We start from the raw sequence: 26,062 nt of genomic DNA on the forward strand, positions 1-26,062 counted from the left end.
TACAAGCTTATAAGAATATATACTCGATGTATCTCAGGATATGACTCATAATTTAAAACAGAATGCCATAATGTCAGAATCCCAATCGCCTACAGACGCCAACTTTGCCAAAGCGAAAGCCCGAAAGATTAATATTGCATAACTTTCGTATTTAAGATGTAATAATTTTTTTGCTATACAGATATTAGTAGAAATCATACATGTATACAAATGTACTGGTTTTGATAAATAATTTTTTTAACGTTCATATAATGATATTATTTTTATAAATATCCACATGTGTAGGTGTACGTGTGCTTAAGTGAGTATGACAAAATATACTTAGAGACAATGTATAGGGACGTGTAAATTTTCTTTGCCTAGGGGCATCAGATACTCTTGGACCGGACCTGTTAACTTGTGATGCTGTTGGAGCTTAGCATGTTATTCCCTTTATATGTTACGTAGATGTCCGTGGCATTTTTTTTTTTTTTTTGGAGAGATATTCCTTGCAGTCAGTTTATGCATTTCCCGTATTTTATGTTCGATTTATAGAACATGGATAAGATTACGTAAAAAATCTTTCCCCGAGACCAAACATGATAACCAATGAGTACAGATGGATACAGCGGAGATGTTTCTAATGGCCACTGAATTAGAAACCTTTTACACAGATGTACGTAAACGTCACTTACGCAGCGTATGTTCAAAATACTTGATGGTCACCACGTGTTGTAGGCAACTATTTAAGAATGGTACTGGTCCGTAATCGCCAAGAGTGTTGATCACAATGGGAAAAACAAAGGATCTTTAGGTGCTGATAAAGGGCTTATTGTGGATGCTCGTCTGGCTGGAGCCACGATTCAGAAAGCAGCAGAGCTTACTGACTTCCCAAAAGACGAGATATCCCGGATGGTTATCCAATGAAAAATAACTTGCAAACTACAAACTCTTTCCTTGTCTAAGAGTCGTAACTGTGGTCCTAAGATAGTCTCTCAGGAACGAGATTGCCGTCGTCTAAGAAGGTTTCTATGGACAAACAGAACTTCCAGTGTGCAGCAGTTGATCGAAGTATTTAATGGAGGCTATTCACGAACGATATTTGACTGTATATTTCATCCTCGTGAAAGCAATTATCATTCAGAACTTAAGGGCACTAAGTAGGGAGAAGGAGCTACTGATAGATGGTCAATGAGCAGGAAGTATAGGAATCATCTTTCATCAGGAAATTTTCCTGATGAAAGATGATTTATTTCTGCTGCAAACCGGGTCTTTTCTCACGAATTGTTTCATCTGGTGTGGTTAAGAGATCGGAATAATGTTCCTTGGTTATTGTTTTATCCTTTTCAAGATAATTAATAAACAAAATGCCTTTAACATCCCAAAACACCGATGCCATGACCTTTCCTGCCGATGGAACCGACTTTGTCGTTGGCGCTGAACAACCCTCTTCTGTTCGCTGTTTTGACTGCTGTTTGGATTCTAGTGTGTAATGGTGAATCCGAGTCTCATCCATAGTAATAAATCGATGCACGAAATCAGTTTTATTCTTGTTGAAAAACTCCAAGCACTGTTCAGATATTTTCATGAGAGTGAGTTTTTGATCCCCTGTGAGCATGCACGACATCCATCTTGAGCAAAAAATTTTCATTTGCAATTGTTCATGCAAAATATATCCTACACGTTCGTTTGAAATGCGTATAGTCTCAGCAATTTTACACAATTTGACTCGCTGGTCATCTAATACCATATTGATGGTATTGGATGACCGGCGAGTCATCCAAAATACGATATCGATGGGCCGATGGCACTTGTTCAATGATTTCTGGTGTTGTTACACTTTTTGGACGTACTTCAAGTGGATCATCTTCAAGGCTCGTATGACCACGTTTTACATCTGCACCCCATTTCTTAATTGTCGAAAACGAAGGGAAAGAGTGCCCATCCACTTTTATGAACTTCTAATGAATTTCGTTTGGCGTTAAACCTTCTTTTACAAAGAATTTTTAAACCGCAATACTCACTTTTATCCATTTCAAGGGATACAGACAACACTTTTGCTTCAGACAGCTGTGTGAAACAACCTACTTGATAGAATGACTTGCAGTTTCACATGGATGCTTATGACAGATGTACCAACGTCGAAAAAAAAAACTTGCCGATAGTATTGCCAGCTATAGTTGAGGCCGAGAACTTTTCAGACCATCCTTGTATTTATAGATACAACTTACACATATAGAGTTCAAGAACATGGAAAGTATTGCATTTTGGGAACCCAACAACGTTTCAAAATTGATCATCCTTTCTTCGAAACACGAAACACTATACGGTTCATTCTTAGGTTGAATGTTTTGGATGTAGTTGCCTGCCTTTCTATCTGAAGAAGTCCATATCACGTTGGATAAAAGCTATTAACGTTAACGAATATTTTTTCTAGATGTGAAAGTCGTAAATTAAAAATGTTTAAGACACGTTTCTTTACAATATTTGAGTTTACTGAGAATCGTTAGCATTGGAAAACACCCTGGTGAGGTAGTCCCTTGGCCACGCTCGGAGCTCCAGTACATCCCACAGATGTTCGATGAGGTTTGATCAGAACTCTGTGGAGGTCAGTCAAGTGTGGCAGCGTTAATGTCCACCAATCACGCAATTACAGCAGCAGCCTTATGACACATGGTCAGTTCCGTATAAACGTCACAAAGTAGGAAGCATTGCAATGTCCAGAATGTTCAGATCCCTCTCGGAGTTCATTGTTCGTGGCACCACAAACCAAGGCCAAACCAGGTAAACCGGGACCATATACCATCACACCCTAATACCTCTGAATTTCTTAGTTGGGTTTGCGCACTCTGGTAAGAGACGTTTACCAGGTTTCCACCACACCTACGCCCTCTGTTGTGTAGAGCGTGCAGCGTGATTCGACGCACCGTAACACAGCTTTTAACATCCCACTGTACACGCTCTTTGCACCAATGAAGACGACCCCTTCATCTTGGTTCGGTTCGGGGCTTGCACATTGCGGTCCTGCTATGGAAACCCATGTTGTGAGCCTCGCTTGTGAATGTTTTTGTGCAGATCCGTATTCTAGTGGATGCCCGGAACTTCGCATTCAACGCTCTACAAATGGCGATATTTGCATATTATCACCCTATGTTTACGTTCAATAAGTGTGGTGAGTCGTCCATTGCGGGTAGCAGTTACAGTGGACTCCATGCACTTCCGTGTCAGTATGATATTACTGATTATTGATGAGAGATCCAATTTGTCAAACAATTTGCTGAACAGATAGAGCTGCAACATATAAACAACATAAGAACTAATAAAATATAAACATGCGTTTTATATCCTCTTTAAGAAACTTCACGCACAGGGTTTTGAATTTTTCATTAAGGAAAACACATTGCTTACTTTTTCCTAAATGTATTCTTTTTTTTTCTAAAACCGACAATTTATTTTATTTTCTTTGCTTTTTATACTTTAAAATGAGCAATTTCATGCATTCTTTCATTTAGGATGAAAAAATGCATATACATGAGTATGAGTAGATATATTATAATAGAAGTAGAAATACTACAATATATTACAAATAATGTAGGGATTTATTAATGTAGTAATTTTAATATTTATGGCATAAATCATCCTTCTCTTAGAGTACTCGGTTCGACGGCATTTCATAGACAAAGTAACTTTCACCTTAGATAGCCTACGTAACGCAATGATAGAGTTGTTAATTCTACTTCGGTCCTTCTGTTATACGTCTGTGAAAGGTAGAAATCTTCACTATCTTAAACAAAAAGTAAATTATAAACCAAAAGGAAAGATAAGATCAGGTAGAACAAATAAAAGTACTAGCGCTAATTAGCTGAAACCAAATGTGAATAAATAAACATCGGAACGTTTTTGAAACATGAAACAGAATGTGCAAAGGCATATCATGAAGAACATGCAATATGACGCCACTCAGTTTATTTGCATATGCATACAGGGATGCAAGATTCATGTATAGGGATGTAAAAGCCACTAGGAGGTATTACCATTGACTTCGGAACGGATCTCCCGGTCAGGAGCTACCCTGTCCCACAAGATTACCCGACATCGTATTTTGCTTCATGTTTTATTAAAATTTAGACATTGATACTTGCCTTCAGCAGTACAGAGCATTGAACAGTTTTATATATTTGCTAAAATATGCTGAATGATAATAGCTTATTGTTATTACTAAAATACCATTATTATTCTACCAATCCAGTACCCTCCACATTCGGGCCGGTTTATTTACTTTTAAAGGTTCCTCTTTGAACATGCACCAGTATCAAAATATGAGACAAGCATTCATCTTACGAGAGCAGAGTTTCCCCATATTAAGACAATAATTTCGTTATCGTTACAAATAGCTTCAAAGAGCTCCAATTCTATGAATATTTACAGAATCTTTTTGTAACGGACTTTGTAATGTTTGTTCCACAATCCTCGTCCTGAGAATTTCTCAGATTTGGGATTACGCCTGAATATTTATACTTATCTTCTTAGTTACCTGTCTTCTGTTTTCATCTAAATTCTATAACCTGCTGGATTATATAATAAGAGAACAGTAAATCACCGGATTCGTTCAAATTATGGCAGATGCAACTAAAACACAATGAAGTCAATGTATTATGTCTGTGTGTCCTGGTTGGTTTGCTTGTTTTCGCGATGCAAGTAACAGTAAGGCTTTTACAGTCTAACCTTGTTTTTGATGGTATTATCTAACATTGTGAGAATCTGGATTCTGATACTGTTAGCGAATCCAGTGTAGAGTTGAAGGATAGATCATTAATCACCTTAATGGCTCTCCTATATACTATGTTGGAAAGTTTCGCGATATCCGAAACAGTCGGAATTTCTTATCTAGAGGCATTCAATTACGTAAAGAATAAAGTTGAGTATAAATTTCTCTCCCAATTCAAGACTAATATGAGAGCTGCTATCAACAAAGGAAACTATTGCATATTTAGGATATTGTATATTTTGTAACTGTAATTTTAAACCAAACAGATCACGAGTGCAAAATGTAAATCAAAGATTTCCACACGTATTGAGACAATACAATCTTTATTGTATGGATGATCTACATTGTTTCAATACATTTTGTTTTACTTTAACATATTTTGGTATTACATCGTCGAAGGTAATTACACAAGGCGGAATATTTTACTTTAATCTTGATGTTGCTCATTGCAAGAATGCTCTGGCGTTATCCATAGTCTAAGGTGTCCACATCAATCCCATTTCAATATCTCGATGAGTAACTGACTTCAGCACAGTTAATTCTGAAGCGGTAGGCGAACATCTGATTGGTATCATCTGAAATCCTTGAATTTTGCGCCATCTTCTTCTAATGACTCTATTTGGGAAGGAGAAGGTGAAAGTGATGTGTACTTCTAGGTCTCCACGTTTTCTCAACAGAAGAGGTCTTTGCAGCTCGAATGTCACCACATTGTTATCTGGTGGTGGTAAATTGAAGTCTGATTCCACGTTATGTTCATACTGTCGTGGCCGAGAAAATCCTCGGTGTACTATGTGAGGTATGCCGATACCTATCGCGACATGACAACTCACATTAAAGCGTTTGTTCAAAACCAAGTCGTTAAACGAATTCGAATCTTTGAAAGACATTTTAAGTCCAATGATGTAAAGACATCCTTCTGTTACTTTCACAGATATGCAAATGACTCTTTTTTGGTCTTTACAAAACTTTCCTTTCTTGGGTAACAACAAACATTGGTGATGTTCATATATTCTGTTGAATACGCTGAAGGAGATTCGCCTTTTGAAGTTCAGATTAGAATTCGCACTCTCCCAATCGATAATCAATCCGAATTCATTTGCCTTCAAACCTTCCTCCTCGGACATTACGTGGAAACGGATGTGCGGCAAAATATTCCCCAATACGTCTTGCAAGGTTAAATTTCCTTCTGACACGCTCTTGTTCACCCCATCGGCAAACAGCTTCAAACAGCTCGAACTCCGATGGAATATTTAATGAATCCCGTTTCACTATGAACTCCACAGTACTTGCGTCAGCATCTAGAAAATCTCTTGATTCAACAATATCTTCAGTGTTCCGGTCAATCTCTCTATAACACTTGCAAAGAACCTCAATCAGATTGAAGGTCTTAGCACGCTGGAGCGTGGTGCACACCCTATCGGCTGGGATCGAATTTCTTTTAATAAATTCAATACACTTTACATCCAGCTTTTTCAAAGAATACTTCCTTGCACAACAGAGTGTGTCAACGGCTTCTTCCACAGACTTTAAGTACAAAGCCCACTTTGTACTTAGATACCTGTAAAAAAACATTATATATTTATATATATATATATATTTTTTAAAAGATACCAAGCAATTTTATAAGCTAGGTTTTAACCCTTTTTTCCAAGTAAGCAAACAGACAAATATGTCAAGTTTGCGCCTGAACGTACTGCTAGACTGAAGCAACTCTTGCAAGTAGTGCCACACCGAGGCAACTAGTGGAAAAGGTGGAGTAAGTTCCGATCACTTTCCTTAGTATTTTTTCCCTAATGCAAAGCACATCCCCTTGTGGAGATGTATGATGCTATGTAGTAAGGGCAGGGGCCACTACCCAGATCGGTTTCGATCTTTATTGATGCATAGCATCATACATCTCCGCAAGGGAATGTGTTTTGCATTAGGGGAAAAATACTAAGGAAAGTCATCGGAGCTTACTCCACCTTTACCACGAGTTGCCTCGGTGTGGCACTACTTGCAAGAGTTGCTTCAGTCTAGCAGTACGTTCAGGCGCAAACTTGACATATTTGTCTGTTTGCTTACTTGGAAAAAAGGGTTAAAATTTAGTTTATAAAATTGCTTGGTATTTTTAAAATACTATATACCAAGGTAAAAAACTTTCTACATATATATATACCGTATATAGGGTGATTCAAAATTCCACGCACAAACTTTGAGCGGAGGTAGAGAACAGCAAAATCAACCATATTCACATAGGAAAGCATGATCGGAAACGCCACCCGAAAGTGATAGGTGGCGCTTTTCGCCAGCGCTCCAGATGAGCAATTGGGACTTCCTCATTCAAGCTTTCGACGTCGTACGAAGAACATGCGTCGTTTTACGAACGCTGAGATGGCAGACATGCACCTCGGTTACCATATCATGTATCGAACTACTATTGAACTGTTCAGTTACGCCTAGTAAAGTTTTTTTACACCACTTACTGCCTTGTGTTATTTCTGTATCTTTTGTGTCCCTGTTAGCACTTTCCGGTGGCGTTTCCGGTCATGCTTTCCTATGTGAATATGTTGATTTTTATGTATGTTCTCTATCTTCCCCTCAAAGTTTTTACGTGGAATTTTGAACCACCCTGTATAAATAATATATTATTTATAATGATATTTTCGTTTAAACAACAAACATGTGTTGCCCTCAATACCCTTGCAGATTATATTCTTTTGCAAACTAAGCGATTCTAAAAAATACAATTCTCTTAATTATTTCATATTCTCTCCCCAATCGGTATTCCAATAGAAATAATTTCTTTTATTTCCATAAATTAGAAATAATTTACTGAAAATTACCTTAATAAAAGAAATTTTTTCTATTTTGTCTTTCAGCGAAACTTAATTGCTTAAATTGATTTTTAATTAACAAAATCGAGTACATTTAACAAATACTACCTCAACATAATTTTGAATCCCCGCTCGGTGAGATCATCCACTTCAATTTCATGCTGAGGTTCCTGCACATACATCAAATTACGAAGGGTGAGACTGCCTTCGGCTACTAACGACCTGCGAGCTGGAATTCGAGTCCTGTTGGGTCCGACTAAGAAAACAACATCAGACGAACGGGGATCTGACATATGGCGCCGTCTGCCTCTGACCAACATTTCTTGGGTGTCATCCCCTTCTACCATTACGTCCTTCAAATATAGGAAAGCAATAGAAATGTTATGAATAAAAAAAAACAAAAACCAATTTAAAAAATAACTTAGCATTGATAGAAATAGAAATTAGAAGAAAAAATAGAAAATAGCATTAATGTATCCTTGAGAAGATGAATAACATAATTGCTAACATAAATGTCCTTCAATTGTATTCCACTATCTTACCTGCGGTACTGGCATTGGGAAACTAGAGCAATAAGTCCTCCAATTGTCAGAGAATTATATATAATGAACGAAATGCGGTATGACTAATGCACACCAAGTATAAACAACACCGGGAATTTACCTGTTAGATAAAGAGAACGCAGAACTGATAACAGGGGAGGCTCGTGCATAGGTACTAAGGAACTGCAGCCCCCCCCCCCACACACACACTCAATTCTTCTCGATATATAAACATATTTATTAATTTATTTATATTTGCTTGTAATATTTAATTTTATCATCAACAATCCTATACAATTCTCTTATTTTGTATAAAAATAATAAAAATCCATCTTGTAGCACTTAGGAGGGCGAAGGACGCTAGCAGCACTGTGTTTACCACAGTGTCATATTGCTACGCGCGCAAGCATATGGACGTCATAGTGCGATGCGAGCTATTAGCGTAATGCGGCACTGTCTGTCGTGCAGTTCCACTGTTGTTTATATGCAGTTTGCGCCAGTGGTAGAGTGTTCGTAGTGCTTAAAGACATAACATTTGTTATAGTTTTTTATTTTAGAACAATATTCGGGTTATGATAGTGGATTTTATTTTTAAGTAATTTTGAATTATACTAAACTGTATAATTTTATCGATAATAAACAATATTTTTCATGTTTAATTTTTTTTTTAATTTTTACCATAATTTTGATATTTTATCCAAAAACGTATACACTGTACTTACGGTGTATGTATATTTCGAAAGTTACAGAACCTCCACGATTTCCAGCCACCAGCCGCCACTGAATGACTTTAACAACGTTAAAGTTCTCTTAACCCTTGTGCTGTACTCCTGAAAATTAAAACTTTTCAAATGCAAGTAAACAACAACATGCTAAATAATTATGGCTTCCGTAGCTGGTACACAATTCACACTTGGCTTCACCTGAGAACTGTTAGGCTCTTGTCTTTTAAATGTATTCCTTTTCCAGATTTTACTTAAAAGAACCATCGAATACCAAATAATGTATTTGCTTTTCATTTCTAGTATTGCTTCATTTAGATTTAAAATAAATAAATGTCACTAAAATTGTCAGTAAAATTGTATCTTATCAATATCCAGGAACACGGCAGATATCACTAGAGTAGTTTCAGTTAAGTAAACATAATGTTCAGGATGTGGACAAAAGAATGAGTAATCTACGATGAGGAACCATTTTTAATGTATTAGTCCCCGTGTTCCCACTATATCCCTTAGTTGATGGATTTATAAGAATGTTTTGTAAACGACAAGTTTTGTAAACTCAAAAGACTAAACATGTTCCTCTACATCATGCTATTAAAAGCGCATCAGTGTTCTAAAGTCGAATATTAATGACAATAACTACTGAATTCAACATTCAAACATTTATTAGTTAATTTTATCTACGATTCTCTCTCTCTCTATCCTTCTCTTGTACAAGAATCCAAAAGACCAAAATCCAAGAATCCAAAATAGGTAACCCTAGTATAACGCGGTACTTATACAACTAGTTTTCGATAAAAACACTGTCTACAAATTGTAGAAAATTTTTATCTTTTCATATGTTTTTCAACGCGCGACTTAAAAATCAAATTTTATCTTCGTTAAATTTGTGTCTGCCCGTATCGCGCTTGTAGTGATAACTAGCGAATTTATTTTAGGGGAAATACCCTTTAGCACGCATCCACGTCAATTGTTTACCGTGTAAAGTGTTTATTGTTCAAAATTGTCTTCGTTTTTTTCCAGGAGAGCGCTTTAAAACCATCAGCTTGTTGATCTCAAGCTGAGCACTTTATTTTCTGGTGAGTTACATAAATATGTAAAACTTTTTTTATGTAAAAAATTATTTTTATGGTAATGGCCATTTAGAACGCTTTTTCGATGTGCTTAAAAACGAAATTAGTGAATTAATTTATGGGGAAATAGATTTACATTAGAAGAAACTGGTACAATTAATAGATGATGTCGAACCAAATGGAGGGGCAAGTTCTGCCGAAGATTCTGATTGTAATGAATCCATTAAAGAATTCAATTTAAAGAAATTAGCAAGAAAGTTAGGAAGCTATTTTACGGATAATGATCCCTCAACGGAGCGCTCCGGAAAATTCACGAGACAATTGGATATTTGTTTAGATCCATATTATGAACTTAATAAAAAATTGCAGCATAGTGGTAAGCAAGGTCTTATTGCTGACCTCTTCATAACTAAACCAGCCGAAGTATGCAATGAGAATTACACAAATGATGTGCAAGAGATTTCAAGTGATGAAGACGTCCGCCCACTCGTAAATGAAGAACATCTACGAAATGTTCGTTTTGAAGACAGTGATGACGATTAAAATATGCCCTTTATGTTCAATGAAGTTTACGTACAATTTGTAATTTTATAAGTTTATACAATATGTGTGTTTCATAGCTTATATGTTTTCTTAACTAACATGAGTTACAAGAATTAAATAAAAAATATATTTCGTTGGGTATGTCATTGTTGTTTACATAATTTAAAAAACAAACAAAAAAAACGATAGCCCTACTTTTTTTTTCTATGTAATCTGAGTGTGGCATGAAGCGATTTATATAACGCGGCTTTTCTATGGAACCTAACATCCGCGTTATACGAGGGTTACCTGTGTGTGTGTGTGTGTGTGTGTGTGTGTGTGTGTGTGTGTGTGTGTGTGTGTGTGTGTGTGTGTGTGTGTGTGTGTGTGTGTGTGTGTGGGTGGGTGGGTGGGTGGGTGGGTGTGTATATATATATATATTATAATATATATATATATTCAATATATATATATATTGAAAGATATATTGAACAAAACACTCTGGAACATGAGTTTTTATTTACAGACGATAAAACATAGTAAAAATTTCTGTCACCAGGGGACATTTTGCACTATAAGCACGTGGTTTGGGATTAATTAAATACAGTAATGGCTAGAAGAGACTCAAGAAAACAATTTTTGTGTTAGTACCCCCTCTGTCCAAAAAGAAACCGAGCTTTTCGAAAATAGAAGAAACTAGTGGCGCCACCTGTTGTATCTTTTTGTTGTCGAAAGCGGAATTCTTTATTAGTCTTGTTTCAACTGTTTATGACATTTGTTTCCTTAGAAGCCGAGTTATAGTGCCAAGAGTGACAGTTTGTTTTGACGAACAGTCGAAAAATGAGTTTCAAACGGAGAGCTGCGATTGACTTTTGTGTTCACCTTTACCGAAACGCATCAAATGCTTCAAAAAGCATACGGTGATGAATGCTTGTCCCGTACTCAAGTTTACGGATTTAAGCGATTTCAAAGTTGTCGTGAGACGCTTGTGGACAACAAAAAGCCGGGCCGTTCAAAAACTGGACTGAGCGAAGTTAACATTCAAAAAAGTGCGTGATGTCATCAAAGAAAACCAGAAACCGTCCGTGAGATTGATTGAGATGAATTGGGGATTCCAAAATCAACTGTGCACAACATTTTGAACGAGAGTTTGGGCCTTCGTAAATTGAATTAGCGATTTTTTCCACACAAGTTGACCGACGACCAAAAGTTGTATCGAATTGAACACTGCAAGGACCTCATTAAAACCGCTCGTAAGGACTCAAACTTCCTTGAAATGATCGTTACTGGTGTTTTGAGTATCAGCCCGAAACAAAACGACAGAGTGCTGAGTGGAGACCACCAGAAGAGGGGCATCCGAAAAAGAGTGGCTTAGAGAAGTCAAAAGTAAAGACAATGCTGATTTGTTTCTACGATTCCAAGGGAATTATCCACAAAGAATTCGTTCCGCCTGGCCAAACGGTCAATGGTGAGTTTTACGTCGAAGTTTTGAAGCGATTGATAGCGAGAATTCGTCACGTACGGCATGAATATGGTGACGACCGACGTTCGACAAATCGCACTGTCACTCTTGGCACTATAACTCGGCTTCGAATCAAACAGATGCCATAAATAGTTGAAACAACAGTAATGAAGGTTTTCGCTTTCGATAACAAAACGATACAACAGGTGGCGCCACTAGTTTCTTCTATTTTCTAAAAGTTGGGTTTCTTTTTGGACAGAGGGTGTGTAACTTACAGATATGATTCAATATGCCCTCCTTTCAGATTTCCACACAATCAAAAGTCACAGCGGTTTAGATCAAGCGGACACATAGTGGCCATGCTGTGGGCAATGCACTGTTAAGCACTTTGTGTTCTGTGAAGTATTTTCGTAACATTCGCTGTACATGCAATCCAATGTGAGGTGGTTCTCTATCTGGCACGAATATGGTAGAGCCAACGTATCTTCGCTGCTACGGTTGCGGAACAACAAAGTTGCACAGCATCTCTCGATACCAAACCGCAGAGGTGGTACAAGTCACTTGTCCCGTCGGGCGAAGTTCTTCGGAAAAGTACGGAGCAATAATAAACGATGCAGTGAAACCACACCACACTGTGACTTTCAGTCAGTGTAAAGGAATCTGAGAGAACATTATTCGCAGATGAGAATTATTCGCACCCCAAGTGCGGCAATTGTGTCAGTTAACACTTCACCATTCAGATAAAAATGTGCCTCCTCACTCCGCAAGATCGTACACGGCCATGCATCATCCACCTCCATTCGAGCTAAGAACGGCACTACAAACTGCAGTGGAGTTTGCAGTTTCCAAGTGGTGATACATACAAGTGGTGTAGTATGTTATCCACCATCCACACATTTCGCCATGTGCGGTCCATTAATAGTACTTTTGCCTGTTAACTGTCTATGTGATGGATGAAGAGACCAAGTTAGCATATTAAAGATAATATTTACTTGGATTTATTTAATTTTAAGCGGTGTATTATATTTTTGTTAAAACGGATGTAAGCTAGTAGAACAAAGAAAGACGCGTCATGAAGAAAGCGAACTTTGACAACTGTTTCCATCGTAGTTCAGCAAAAAAAGATTATGATTGTCATTAGTTGGATGTGAATGATTCTAGCATTCGATTACGAATGCAAAAGGTCTTCTTCTCTTCACAAATGTTACTAAGTTTGGCATCGAACACACCCGTTGAAATTCGTGGAATAATTTCGGTACGTGTTATCCATTTGTTTCGGTTTAGAATTTAACATTATCAGGTCTCTCTCTCTCTCTCTCTCTCTCTCTCTCTCTCTCTCTCTCTCTCTCTCTCTCTCTATCTATCTATCTATCTATCTATCTAATAAAATTGATAAAAGATTGGTATACCAAAATCTGGTATTATGAATGCATAAATGCATGTAAATATAATCCAGAGTGACACGCGCTCATTTTCCAAATAAATAATGTCAACAGATTACAAACGACAACTGCTGAGATTCAAACAAATCACATTATTCATCAAATCATGTTTTCCAAAATAAAAGGTACCTAATCCTGTTTAACAAACCAGTATTTATAAAAACATTTTCCTGTTTGTGATTTCCTTATAGATTAGCTTTAAAATAAATAAATACTAATAAAAAACCATTTCTTATTTCAATAAAATTCAGTCATGTTACCATAAAATTTAACCAATTAAACTAAACAGATCTTTTTCGTAATAAAAATTGAAAATCATTCAATCAATATGCACGTGACTTACAACACTTTGCTTTTTAAATTATTATCTCAGCCATATGGAAGGAACCTGAATCTTAGTACGTTCCCCCAGGTTCGTATAAGTGAGATTTTTAACCGCAGTCATCATATCCACCTATTTAACCCTTTTGTTATAAATATTACACCTATTTCATGAACTCCCTCTATTCTTTCTTTCCTGTCTGTTTCAGCGATGTATTTAGGAACTTAAAATCACTTGCATTCTTCTGCCAGATTGTGTTTCGCAGTTCCATCCTTTTCTACAAATACTGTATGTAGCAAGGAGAGTAGAAAGTGATTAAAATCTTTACATAGTCTGATTATAATCGGAAAAGACCAGCTACTTCTTCCCTTCTCTTTATTACTAATACTTGCACAAATTAGTAAACGTTTTTTCATTGAAATCAGTATCTTTTTTTCTCTACCAACAGTATTTCCCAAACATCTTATAGTGTTGTGAATGTGTGAATAAATTTAGACAGCAAGTGATTTTCATTGCCTTGTTTATTTATTCATTTATTTTCCTATAAAACAAAGGATTTGTAATATCCCTTATTTAGCATTCCCTAAAATGTTTTAAGACAATTCGGTGGACGGACACATTTAGGTCGAGAAAATACATAGTCAGGAGTTCCAAAAAATCTGAGAAAAATACTGTTAATTTTCAATTTAAAAAATAAAATAAATTCATGAATATATTTTAAATTAAAATTAAAACCTACAAAATTTAATAAAACGACCGGGAGAAATAGTGAAATAAATTAAATAAATATTTGTAAATTGTCTTCCCTGAAATCACATGGTGCATATGATCAATATAATACTATTAGCTATTCGGAATATGTGTCGGAAACCGTTAGTATTAAAAACGTCTTCAGTACTAATTATAGGTTAGGAAAGCTTAATAGAATCATAATGAAATCAGTGCATGGGTAGAGTACTGTCGACACTGTGTCTATAATACTGTACTTTTAAATGTATAACACGTCATAAATATAACCAATTTTATAATAATTAATATGATGATCAAGCTATTTTCACCACTGATTGCTTTGTTAATAGAAACAATATTCACTTAAGTTGATGAGACGGACTATGAGTATTAAGCCTATTTTGGTTTCCAATAAATTCATTGTTATCATCAATAATATCACTGACTTTTTTGTAGATGGCTTCTTTACAACATATATGACATAGAAAAGAAACATGATGCAATAAAATATTTCAAACGTATGAGAAAAGAACGATGTATGTAATTATACGCTGTAGGATGACACATTCTGCTACTTAAGGTTTCAACAGCAAACTCATTTCATACTCAGGAGAAGAAACTAAATTGAAGATGGTAAATGTGGTTACAGTTGTTGGCATTCTCACTAAGTCTTCCCAAAGACCTTTAAGTTGTATCCACTTCTTTCTTCTCTTGAAATCACGGATTGTGAACGTAAACATAACCTCCCTAATTTGTGCTTCTGCATGCACAAGAAAAGGTGTGGCTAGTTCATAAGCAATACCTGTGTCGTCTTTAAACTACTAAATGTACTTGGATTGGAACGTTGTCACCTACGGTGAGGTGACATTTTATAGAAAAGTCGCTTTTTGAAGATATTTTTCTGTTTAAATGCTTAGAGGTCAGTTTAAGTCCTGCAATGAACAGATAACCCTTGTGGACTGTCACATCATCGAAATCACTCTTGTCTTATTCGACTGATTTTTATCCTTTTCTTCGTCTCTTTGGTTGTCGTCTAGTCGTGTCTCCTTTTGATCACAGCTGAAACTATTTTTATTCAAGCGGGTTGCCACATCTTCAAGGTTTTTGCTTTTTCTGTTGTTGGTAACGGAATGTTTGGTGGAATCTTAGCGCTTGAGATCAACTCCTCAAATACACCGGTTTGTATTGCTTTCAACATTTCCTCTTCAACATTGCCTAATAATTACCTGAGACAACATTCGAATTTTCCCCACCGGAGAATACTCTGAAAGAGATCAAATTCCGATGAAATATTTAGCGAGTCCCTCTTCACGATGAATTCCATTATGTTTCTGTGAACTTGTAGGAAGCCCCAACTTTCAATAATGCGATATGTATTTCTATCAATCTCTCTATGACACTCGTACAACAGATCATCCCGATTAAACACCCTAGCATATTGAAGCATGGCGCACCCGTATTGCTAAATTCACTCAACATTGAACAGAGAATACGTTTGTATTCTCTAATCAATCTACGTCCAATGGCTCTTCTACAGATTTGAGCTCCAGTGAATTTATATAGTTATATCCAGAAGAAGACAATAAAAGACACATTAGCTATATGATATTGCGTAGTAATTTTATAAAGTAATTTGAAAGTATGCAAATATTCAATAAAATGAAAAACAACTTCATTACTGCTGCTTGAGGCTTGTGAACAAATAATTACCAAGAAATTAGGAGAATATTACAAAGACAAGTGCTCGCCTAGCAAGGATGGTAGACATGCACAGAAAGATATTGATTCGTATCTAATATTCAAAAAATATTTACAAGTAACTTTCAAATGGAGATTTTTCCGATCGTTGCAGTTTACGTTGTATGCTGTTGATATACAGTTATTTGTAGATGATGCAAAGTTTGGAAGAACTGTGAGGAGTAAAGCAGATGTAACTTTTCCAGAGAGCTTAAATAGACTGCGTGAATAGGAATTAGATTTGGTTACCATTTGGAGGAGATATCTTGAAAGAAACGGAGAAGATGAGTTATCTGAGAGTGGACAAAGACCTAAACTTTCTGGGACACATTGCTGAAATTGTGAGGACAGCACAGCACAGCGGATTATGGGAATGATGGGGGGAGGACACTGACGTGTAGAAGTAAAGTGGTGTATCGAGCTTTGTTCTGGCCGCATATATTAGAAAGTGTAAAGAATGAAGGGTCCAGAGACGACTGACCAAGGCGGTTTCTAGTCTCAGGAATGTTGAGTATGAAAGCAGAGAAAATGCAGCTCTCAGTCATATACCTTACCCCCATCCACTCCTGGAAGGTAGAGTGTATGATTGAGACATACGAGTTACTAGGTGGCTATAAAAGGATTATCGTGGAAGAGGTTTTAGAGATGGGAGACAGAGGAAGAGCGGTTTTTTGCATGGAGAGTAGTGGGTGATTAGAATGCATTGCCCGAGAGGGTGGTGAGGGCGGAGACGGTGAACATAGAGTGGTATGTAAGGCGCGGTGTGGGACATCACGAGCGGTCCCACACAAACTATATGTGTGGGACCTCTCGTGATGAGTCTTTTGACTATGCGTTGGTTTGGAGATAATAATAATAATAATAATAATAATAATAATAATAATAATAATAATAATAATAATAATAATAATAATAATAATTTATTGGGGAGATAGCCCGAGTTCCATTCCTTCAGCTCTAGATTATTCCTTTTAAAAACAGATAAACTGATCTGATAGCCCACAAAATAAAAGACAGAAAATTGTTGAGTTAGAATTAACTGCTCTGCTCAATATAAGCTGTCTATGAAGAACTAAATTACTTAATCATCACGAGATATTGTTCCCTAATACATAAAACAGGTGAAATATGGTTATAAAGATAGCATAATAGAAATTGGTCCATGAAAGAGTACAGGAATTTATTGATTCTAATTCCGTATAAAATTTCATATAGTAAATCTCTTAGGCTACCAATTAAATAACCGCTCCCCACAGGCTCCATTTCAATCGCTCCTAAGCGGAATTGCTCTCAAGTGATCTCTATGGATTCTATTCGGGACATTTCAACAATTCCCAACCTACTTAACTGATAATTTTGTATGACTGCTTTGTGAACGATTTCTTCAGCGGCGCCACCTTTTAGACAATAACTTTCCTGCTGACAGTATGAAAGTTAGAGATGCAAACGTCATATGGTAGTAGACATTTTTATAGGACCCACATATTTCTTGAAATCCAGATTGGTTTTCCTCTTTGATAAATGACAGTGTCCAGAAAGGTTGTTCCGTAGCAGCATTCAACCGAAATGGCAGTTCATACTTCTCCTTGCCTCCGAATCTACGAGAACAAGTGCATTTTAGGTTCAAGTTGTAAATCTATCAATCTTGATTCTTCTTTATTCCATCTTCTCTAATTCAAGTCTTTGGATATTTTGTTCGCCATTCCTAATATTTGCCCAGAAACAAGAGGTAAACAATATTTTGGAAAGTTTCGTTAATTCGAGTAATGTAAATGGAATAAATAAAAACTTGAGCATTGAAGCAATATGAAATCCATAATTAATATTACAAATCTATAATCAGCAGTATAATTTGTATACTGCTGATTCTATTTATTCGTTTTCTAATGGGAAAATCTATTAAATCAATCACTATAGCTTGCTTTCAACTCTCATGTTTTGAACATCTTTGAAACATTGTCAAAACTATTTCATTCATACAAAAAAACTTAAGATTATATTTAATCATAGCTCTCATCAACCTACCTAAACAAATCACCAAAACGCATTTCAATCATTAAGATGTTGGAAGAAATAAAATTTCTTCCGACATTTTAATGATAATACAGAAAACGTATCACCAAATAAGTTACCTCAGCATCATCCTGAATCCTCTTTCAGTGAGATCATTGACCACAATCGCATTCTGTGGGTTTTCTCCGTACAGTAAATTTCGGAACACAGAACTACCCATTGCCAATATGCATCTGTTGGCTGAATCCTCAATCTTATCCGGTCCTACTTGAAACAGCACATCGCTCAAGGCCCGATCGTTCATTAGGTATATCATTTTTCCTTGAAGCATTCTTCCGTAGGAATTGTCCTCTGCTTTTGGGTCCTATAAAAATAAGAAAAGTATTATGATTGGTATCTAGTGGAGAATGTCTTTAACTTATCCACATTGTTGATCTACTAATACTAGGTTTACAAATACATATAATGTAATTATTCAATCCCATATGAGCATCTTTCTGCGATTAAACCTTACCTTTAGTCTGGACGTTGGTGGAAAAATTCTGAACTGTTCTGCAGTGATTAAGAGAATTTGCAAAGTGAACTGTTGGTTAGAATTTACTTAAAATGGTAAATTAAAAGTGAAACTATTTTCTTATCATTGCCGGCAGGGTGCGCGTAACTAGAAACCGAATATAGTCATCAATTTTAATGTTAGAAATGATGTTAATTGCCTGCGAAGAATGCTTTGATAATGTGAGATAATCTGAAAAAAAAAAAACAGATACTTTATTATTTAGAATTCTTTTTTTTTCTTGGCATATAAAATTGAAAAAAATAACAGAAATGTTGTGCAACTTGCTATAAATATCTGACGTTTTTATTGTTCTTTTTTTTTTTACTTTTATTAATATTCAAACACAAATACATATCACAATATAGTCAATAGATTGAGACAGATGTCGAATTAATAGGTATCAGGGACAATACATGAGGATGTTTAACAATTACGAAGACAAGAAGACCGTCCTAAGAAATATCGCTCAGCTAATTTTGTTATAAGCAGTTTAATGATTTGGCTTCAAAGGCTTAATTGTTTCGGCCATATGGATCCAAACAGTCATACGTCACTTTACTCTGAAATGCTTTACTCGGAAATTCAGAAGTTATTCAGTTTAAAATATAAAGATTATTCGATGTGTTTATTTGGAAAGAGAATTAAATTTTTTCACCAGAAATGTGCTTGTGATTCTTACTGTTGATGGCGCTGTTGTAGTGTGTTACAATGACGTCACCTAGGACGAAATGGTTCTGTGTAATTCAGTATGCATACATTCATCCATTGTTTCACGTTAGTTATAGATATGCATGAAATAAGCATCACAACAGATATCGATTTGTGTGAAGGAACAGTTCAGCGTGTCAGAATGGAATTTTACATGCCTTGCATCTTAATTTAAATAGCTTGTTGATTTATTATTAGCATTTGCAATTAACTTCGTATTTATGACATTTTAAAGGTGAATAACATTTCTGAATAAGATTACTTACTCTACCAATCGTGTTGTTTAATCCTAGTGGGTTGATTACGAAACAACGCAAACTACAAACCATCATTTCTCCCCAAGTCATACATTGTTCATTTACTATGAAGAATTTCATTTTGATTGTAACACAAACTTCAGGTTGTCTATCAGCAGCATACGTTCTACCTAGATAAAGCAACTTGACGTTTGTTAGATTCGAATGAGGAAGAAAGCAGTCACTAAAATACCTTCATCTGATTAGCTGGGTAGATAGAATGCAAGAATTACGACCTGGTTAATGACTATGAAGATGCAAGATGACATCACCCAGGAAGTGGAGTTCAAATTGGATTGGCTTTTTTGTTTTGTTTTATGAATGCTTATCTGAAATCGCAAAAGGGGTTACCAAATATAAATGTAGCTAATCCTCGGACCATGGAGCTGTGAAAGTTTTCTTTGACAACTCCATGGTCCTAGGTTCTTTATTATTGTTGTTGTTGTTGTTGTTGTTGTAGATGTACCTACATGCGGTTGCAAAACCTAAAGTACAACAGCACTTTGTGTGCAGGAAAGAACGAAGAAAGAAAGAAATAAACTGCTGATGGATTTCTGAAACAGCTGAAGACTGTAATCTTTGGACTAGACGTAGGTTTAAATCTCGTTTAGAACACGAAGAACTTTTATCAGTGCTTTTCTACCGAAGGTGAGTTAGTTGTCTCACAGGACGTGGTAGGTCTTCCTCCAAAAAACTTGGGTTTTTCGTCCCGCAGCTACAAAAACCGGTCACAAGAAGACGCGCAATACTTTTAGGCGTAGGGCTAATCGCCTCATCCTGGAGGTATTGTGACAAAATCCAAGTAGACTTGGAAGATGATGTGTGTTTAAGTACGTGGTAGAACCACTGATGATGATGATGATGACGATGAGGATTATGTGTAATTATATATAGAGAGAGAGAGCAGAAGACTAGGAGATACCCAGGTAACGTCTTGACAATATTTGCTGGAATGAGGAGCTTGTCGAGAAAGAAATAAATGGTGCTGTAAGTTGGATGAGCACAAACGAAGACTTGAAGGTAGGCACGGCAGAGAGCATTCCGGGAGGAGAACTAGAATCATGGCCGGACTAAGACAATTTTGCGCTCCGGCCAAACTCCTTCTTTGGCGCCCGCCCCAATTTTTTTTAATATTAATACTTCCCGATTGTAAGTAGGTATAGGTTTCCTCAAATGATTAACAATTTCATAACTTCAAGATTTGTACTTATCATTTCACGAACAAAAAAAAAATAAAATAGTACATACAAAAAAATTACTAACTTATTGGTTATTAAAAATATTATGGGTTTTACACTTTTGATTTTATCAATTGTAATTTACATATATTTTTTTCTTGATATTAAATCTGCGAAAGTTTTTATTCTTTCACTATTGTATATTTTCTGAAAAACTGCATTTTCAGTAGATAGTAGAATTTGATCTTTCACTCCCCATTGTTGATCGCAAATATGTTTTGATAAATTTCAATTTGCTGAAATTTCTCTCAGCTGTTGCTACTGTAATAGGAATCGTCAGCAGAATTCTCAATGCAACCACGTATTTGGAATTATAGTCTGCAAATTATTTGCTTTTAAAAATTGTAAAGTTTCCAATGGCGAATTGATGTTTTCCTGAAGTAAACTGTTTAGCGATTTAATTTCTTCAAAGAGCTCGTTCCGGTCAATGTCACTATTATTTTCATGACGAAGAATTGAATGCAAATCCATACATTGTTTTTTTTTTAATTCGTTTATCACCTATTTTAATTATATTAAAAAGAAAACCCCAATTTCGCTCGTACGTTTTTATTTGTTCATTTCAACAGATGTTAATTTCTTGTCTAAAATAATGTTGAATATTGTTATTCTAAACTTTATTCTCTCATCAACAGTAACAAGAGTGTCTTCAGATTCATAACTAAATAATTTCTTCCTACGAATTATTCTTTTTTCAGTAAATATTGGCTCCGTTCCCAAAGGCTTTACTAATTCCTCAGCTTGAGTCAAAGCATTTTCAAATTCTAGCGTACGATATTATCTAATGAATTCCGTACATCTCATCTTCCTGTCCCTCTTTTAGGTTGCGGTCTCGAGGGTGTATTAAAACACTCGACACCGCAACGTTCATTAATCATCGGATCTCAAGCCGTTCACAGCCACTAGGCTAAGCATCCTACGTCAGTAGTGTTGTGTTCTCAAGGCTTGCGGGATGAATAACCCCAGATAAACTGGGGAGAAAAATCCTGCTGTCCACGACCCGAAGACCGGCTAAAGTGGTTATGACCAAGAAAGATGTTTCAGCTCCTCACGCCACCGACGGGAATCGAACCCAGGACAATCCTTCCCCAGCCATATGGTTGCGAAGCGCACAGCCACTAGGCTAAGCACGCGAGCGAATTCCGTACATGATTTTAATAAATTTATAACCGTTTTTAAATCCATACTTTTTGATTGCATTGATTTGCTAACTATGCATATAGTTAGCAAATCATAATCCGACGAGGTATGTTATACCACGCCACTAACATGACTAAAAAGGAATAATCGCAAAGTTTTTCTGCTAACTAGTGTTAAAGATTCAGATTTGGTGGCTGCATCGGTTGAATTTTCACTAAGTATTATCAATTCATCATGAATTTCGACAATCTGATACCTAACTGACTTTATGCATTCAATACGACTCTCCCAACGAGTTTCACATATTTCTTTATAACAGTGAAATTTGGTACATTATCAGTTAAAATTTTCCATCTAGCAGAGAATGCCGAAAATAATGTATAAAGACGTTGAATAACATCAAAAAAATGAAACAGATTCTGGGCAAGACATTGCTGCTCCTTCCTATAACTAAATTTAAAGAATGGCAGCCACAAGGTATGTAAAATGCTCGGGGATTTACTTGCCGTAAACGAGCTTGAACACCTTTATTTTCCCCTCGCATATTGGACCCATTGTCATAGCCCTGTCCTCTAATATCATTAATATTTAATTTAAATCTAAAAAAAAAAAAAATCCTCGACACCGTAAAAGGTAGCAGAGGAGGATTAAGAAAGAAAGAAAAGTAGACTTTGTATTCTTGATCTCCACATAGAAACTTAGAAAGACAACCTTTCTAATTTATTTTTCTCCAGTATTTCCATTATATTTCGCTGTGGGTCGAATTTGTAGCTTTTCAACACAGATTCGGCACCAGAGTTTGGACGTTTGCAGAGGGTTTAGAGTAGCTGCTCTGTAACCAGCACTCTAATTATTTGAATCCTGCCTTAGGCATGAATGTTTGTGATTGTCTTTAGGTGGAAGATGACTTTCATAGCTCGATGTGAGACCACCGTCCTGCTTAATGGAGGAGTGAAGTGGCTTGAAAAAGTTCCATGTTTGGTTTCTACAGCGAGGTTTCCGAACTATATAAAAAATAAATAAAAATATAAATATATATAATTCATAAAAATAAAAATAAAAATGCTTAACCTATTCATGGGACGAATGCACTATAGGTTTATAAAAAAAACATTCGTGGGTGAGATCGACATATAAAAAGTAACCGGGATCGGCTAAGCAATAGTACACCTAAATACAGAAGCTTCGAAGAAAGCTTCTGGGTTAAGGTGGTGTGATTGTTCTTATTGTTATTTCCGATTATGCTGAGAACATCAGAGGACACAAGCTGAATGCGTCATGTTTGCCATTTGTGTGGTCTTTGTCCGACTTTCGCTAGCAAAACAGAAACTAATGAGTTTCATGAGGAAACATCCATCCTGCAATTTCTGGACCAACTTGCTTTTATATTGCTTTGACGGTGTCATAGATTATAGGGAACAAGAAGCACATAGTGAAGTCCTGTTGATAATTTTTCATAACTTTAACCAATCCGGTTCAAACTGGATACCTCAACTGTGGAAAAAATGGTTATTTCGTCTTGAAAAATACTTGTAATTTTATGGCTCCGTTTTTATAAGGACTTTTAGTGTAATGACTTCATTTAGCTCCTTCCATTAACTGATGATTTAATTATCTATTTCTTTTTTTTTTGTTTCTCTACTTCAGACAAAAAGTTTACATGTAATAATTTTCACCTTACAAGAAAAGAAGCAGTTCTTAGCAACATAAATAATGCACGTCAGAAGGAGATTAATTTAAATTAAAGCAAAATGTCTTCGTAAACTGAAAAAAAAACTTACTTGAGCATAATCGTGAATCCGATCTCTGTCACATCTTCAGCAGGCATGTTATTGTTCTTCTCCAGTAACCGTCGAAATACTGCCCATGGGGACCAGTATTTCGAAGTACCACTTCGAAATACTGGTACCACTCCCCATGGCCAGTATTCACCCGTGTGCTTGAATTCGTGTTTTGCGTGGCCCTACATGGAAGGTAACGTCGGAAAATCTGTGTTCTTCCAAGAGACGAATCATTTTGTCTTCGACAGTCTCTTCTTCCATATTGGTGTCCTTAAAAACAATAACAAATATTCAACCACAACTGCACACTTAATCATTACATTTTCAACAACAACGATATAAGCTTACTTCTGTAATGAACAATTTGGGATTTATGAAATTTATAGACATAAACAAGAAAATCGATCGACCGTAGAACTCACACGATGACAGATAATAATGTGAGTGTCAGAAATCAGAGACAGATTGCTGGATCTGTCTGTATTACTTTCGTTTCTCCTTAGAAACTTTAATTTAATTACAAAAAAAGTTAATTAGAGCTAAGTGTGTGTGTGTGTGTTTTCATTTCCACATAATGCCACATCACAGACTAAGTAGTGCAGACACATTTTCCTATACGATATATACATGCAGCTATATACAGTTCCTTAAAACCCCTACGCCAACTTGGATTATACCGTATTTTCCCGAAAGTTTGGCTGACGATCTTACGTGGGGCTTATTTCGGGGGTAGGATATATATTACGAGCATCCTGAAAAATCATGCTAGGGCTTATTTTCCGGTTAGGGCTTATGTTCGGGAAAATACGGTAGATATAATTTTTGATATCAGCCTAACCCCATTCGATAGATTTCTGTTCTTAATCGAGTTTGATTATTGTGATAAGAATGGAAGTATTTGTTCTGATGTTCATTCCCTATAAGCCATATTTCGTTGTACAGAATTTACAATTAATATTTATACTCATATACTTCGACAAATAATCCCAGCATATTCAATTAGTTCTTCAATTAATTTCTGTTCCTACTTGAACTTCATAATTTTCTTCATTACAGAAGACAACAAAAATCAGTAGTCCTTACCTTCATTTGGTAATGGCTGAAAACAATTTCTCTCCCAGTTTCCTTTGTTGGAATATCCTGCAAACGAAACTATTGATGTGATTTCGTCACATGACAAACAGAGAAATATAAAGTTACCAGTAACTATGCCGTGATAGTACGCATGCGCTTAACACTCAGTGGGCGTATATCATTGCAGATAATAATACAATAGCTTTATCAGTCAAAAGAATTAGGGTTGGACTAGATAATAAAATTGAAACGCACTTTGAAAGTTTTTAATTATTCTTTTAACCCTTTTAATTTACCATTGAACTTACAAAATCATGAATAAAGTTATGAATATCTTACAAAACAGAAATAAATAGAGAAATAATAAAATAAGCATAAAGACCTTCTCTTTTACACAGTAATGTCCTCAATTTCATAAAAATTTGAACCATTTTTTTCCTGTAAAATATTATTCAATTTGCTGTTGCTATTGCAAGCTTCTAGTAATGTCTATTCCAAATTATATTTTTATGCTGCCTTCGAATGTTACTGAGTTCCTGGTCAAATCAGAAAAAGAAAACTGTTACTAAGTCAACGAAAATTCACGAATGTGTGGCATTATTATCAGCATATTCAATGATTTATTAGCATTAAACAGTAATTTACTTTTTGTGATTACAGAAGTTATTTTTTGGATTGCTTCTAAAATAGACCCAGAGAAAAGCGCGATTGGATACAGTTCGTTAAGTACGGAGGACCAAACTTGGGGGGAAAAAAAAACAGAATATCAGACGCCTACAACACACGTATTGGAGAAATTGGATTTAGGAGCGGAGATGAAGAAATGCAATTGATATTCTGCACTCTACAATTATCTGAACGAATACCGAAAAAAAAATCGTTGCCTTATAGACTTTAAACAAACATTTTATTCAATAAATAAAAAATAATTATTTCAATGTTTAAACGAAAAATATAAGAGGTTAAAATATTCTCCTTTATACGGATTACTATAAAAACACTACACAACAATAAAATTTAAAGTAAATACTTAATATCTCACTTTACTTGCTGATATAATTTATCAGCAGGTGAAGTGAGATGTGAATTATTGCATTGTGTAAGCACTTTAAGCAATTTAGGAGAATCGTCTTCAGTTTACA

General features: G+C 35.8%; 1 protein-coding gene across 3 annotated transcripts; it reads right to left on the minus strand.

Moving 5' to 3' along the window:
• Positions 1–5,062: 5,062 nt before the first annotated feature.
• On the minus strand, positions 5,063–24,967 carry LOC150098604 (BTB/POZ domain-containing protein 2-like). Of its 3 annotated transcripts, XM_090405069.1 has the most exons (6): positions 24,930–24,967; positions 23,847–24,116; positions 18,642–18,872; positions 18,247–18,491; positions 7,672–7,916; positions 5,063–6,305 (listed from the first exon to the last, which is right to left on the minus strand). In XM_090405069.1, exons 5-6 carry the CDS (start codon positions 7,908–7,910, stop codon positions 5,840–5,842), a joined length of 705 nt encoding a protein of 234 aa, XP_090261195.1. In that variant the 5' UTR covers positions 7,911–7,916; positions 18,247–18,491; positions 18,642–18,872; positions 23,847–24,116; positions 24,930–24,967; the 3' UTR covers positions 5,063–5,839. The 3 variants fall into 3 exon arrangements, with proteins under 3 accessions (XP_090261195.1, XP_090261196.1, XP_090261193.1); XM_090405070.1 differs by lacking the exons at positions 18,642–18,872; positions 23,847–24,116; positions 24,930–24,967 and having other exon boundaries at positions 18,247–18,621; XM_090405067.1 differs by lacking the exons at positions 18,247–18,491; positions 18,642–18,872; positions 23,847–24,116; positions 24,930–24,967 and adding an exon at positions 8,106–8,138.
• Positions 24,968–26,062: the final 1,095 nt, after the last annotated feature.

Source organism: Typopeltis vanoorti, chromosome 15, assembly GCF_054136105.1.
Source record: "Typopeltis vanoorti isolate ZY-2024b chromosome 15, IOZ_Tvanoo_1.0, whole genome shotgun sequence".
Taxonomy (NCBI): domain Eukaryota; kingdom Metazoa; phylum Arthropoda; class Arachnida; order Uropygi; family Thelyphonidae; genus Typopeltis; species Typopeltis vanoorti.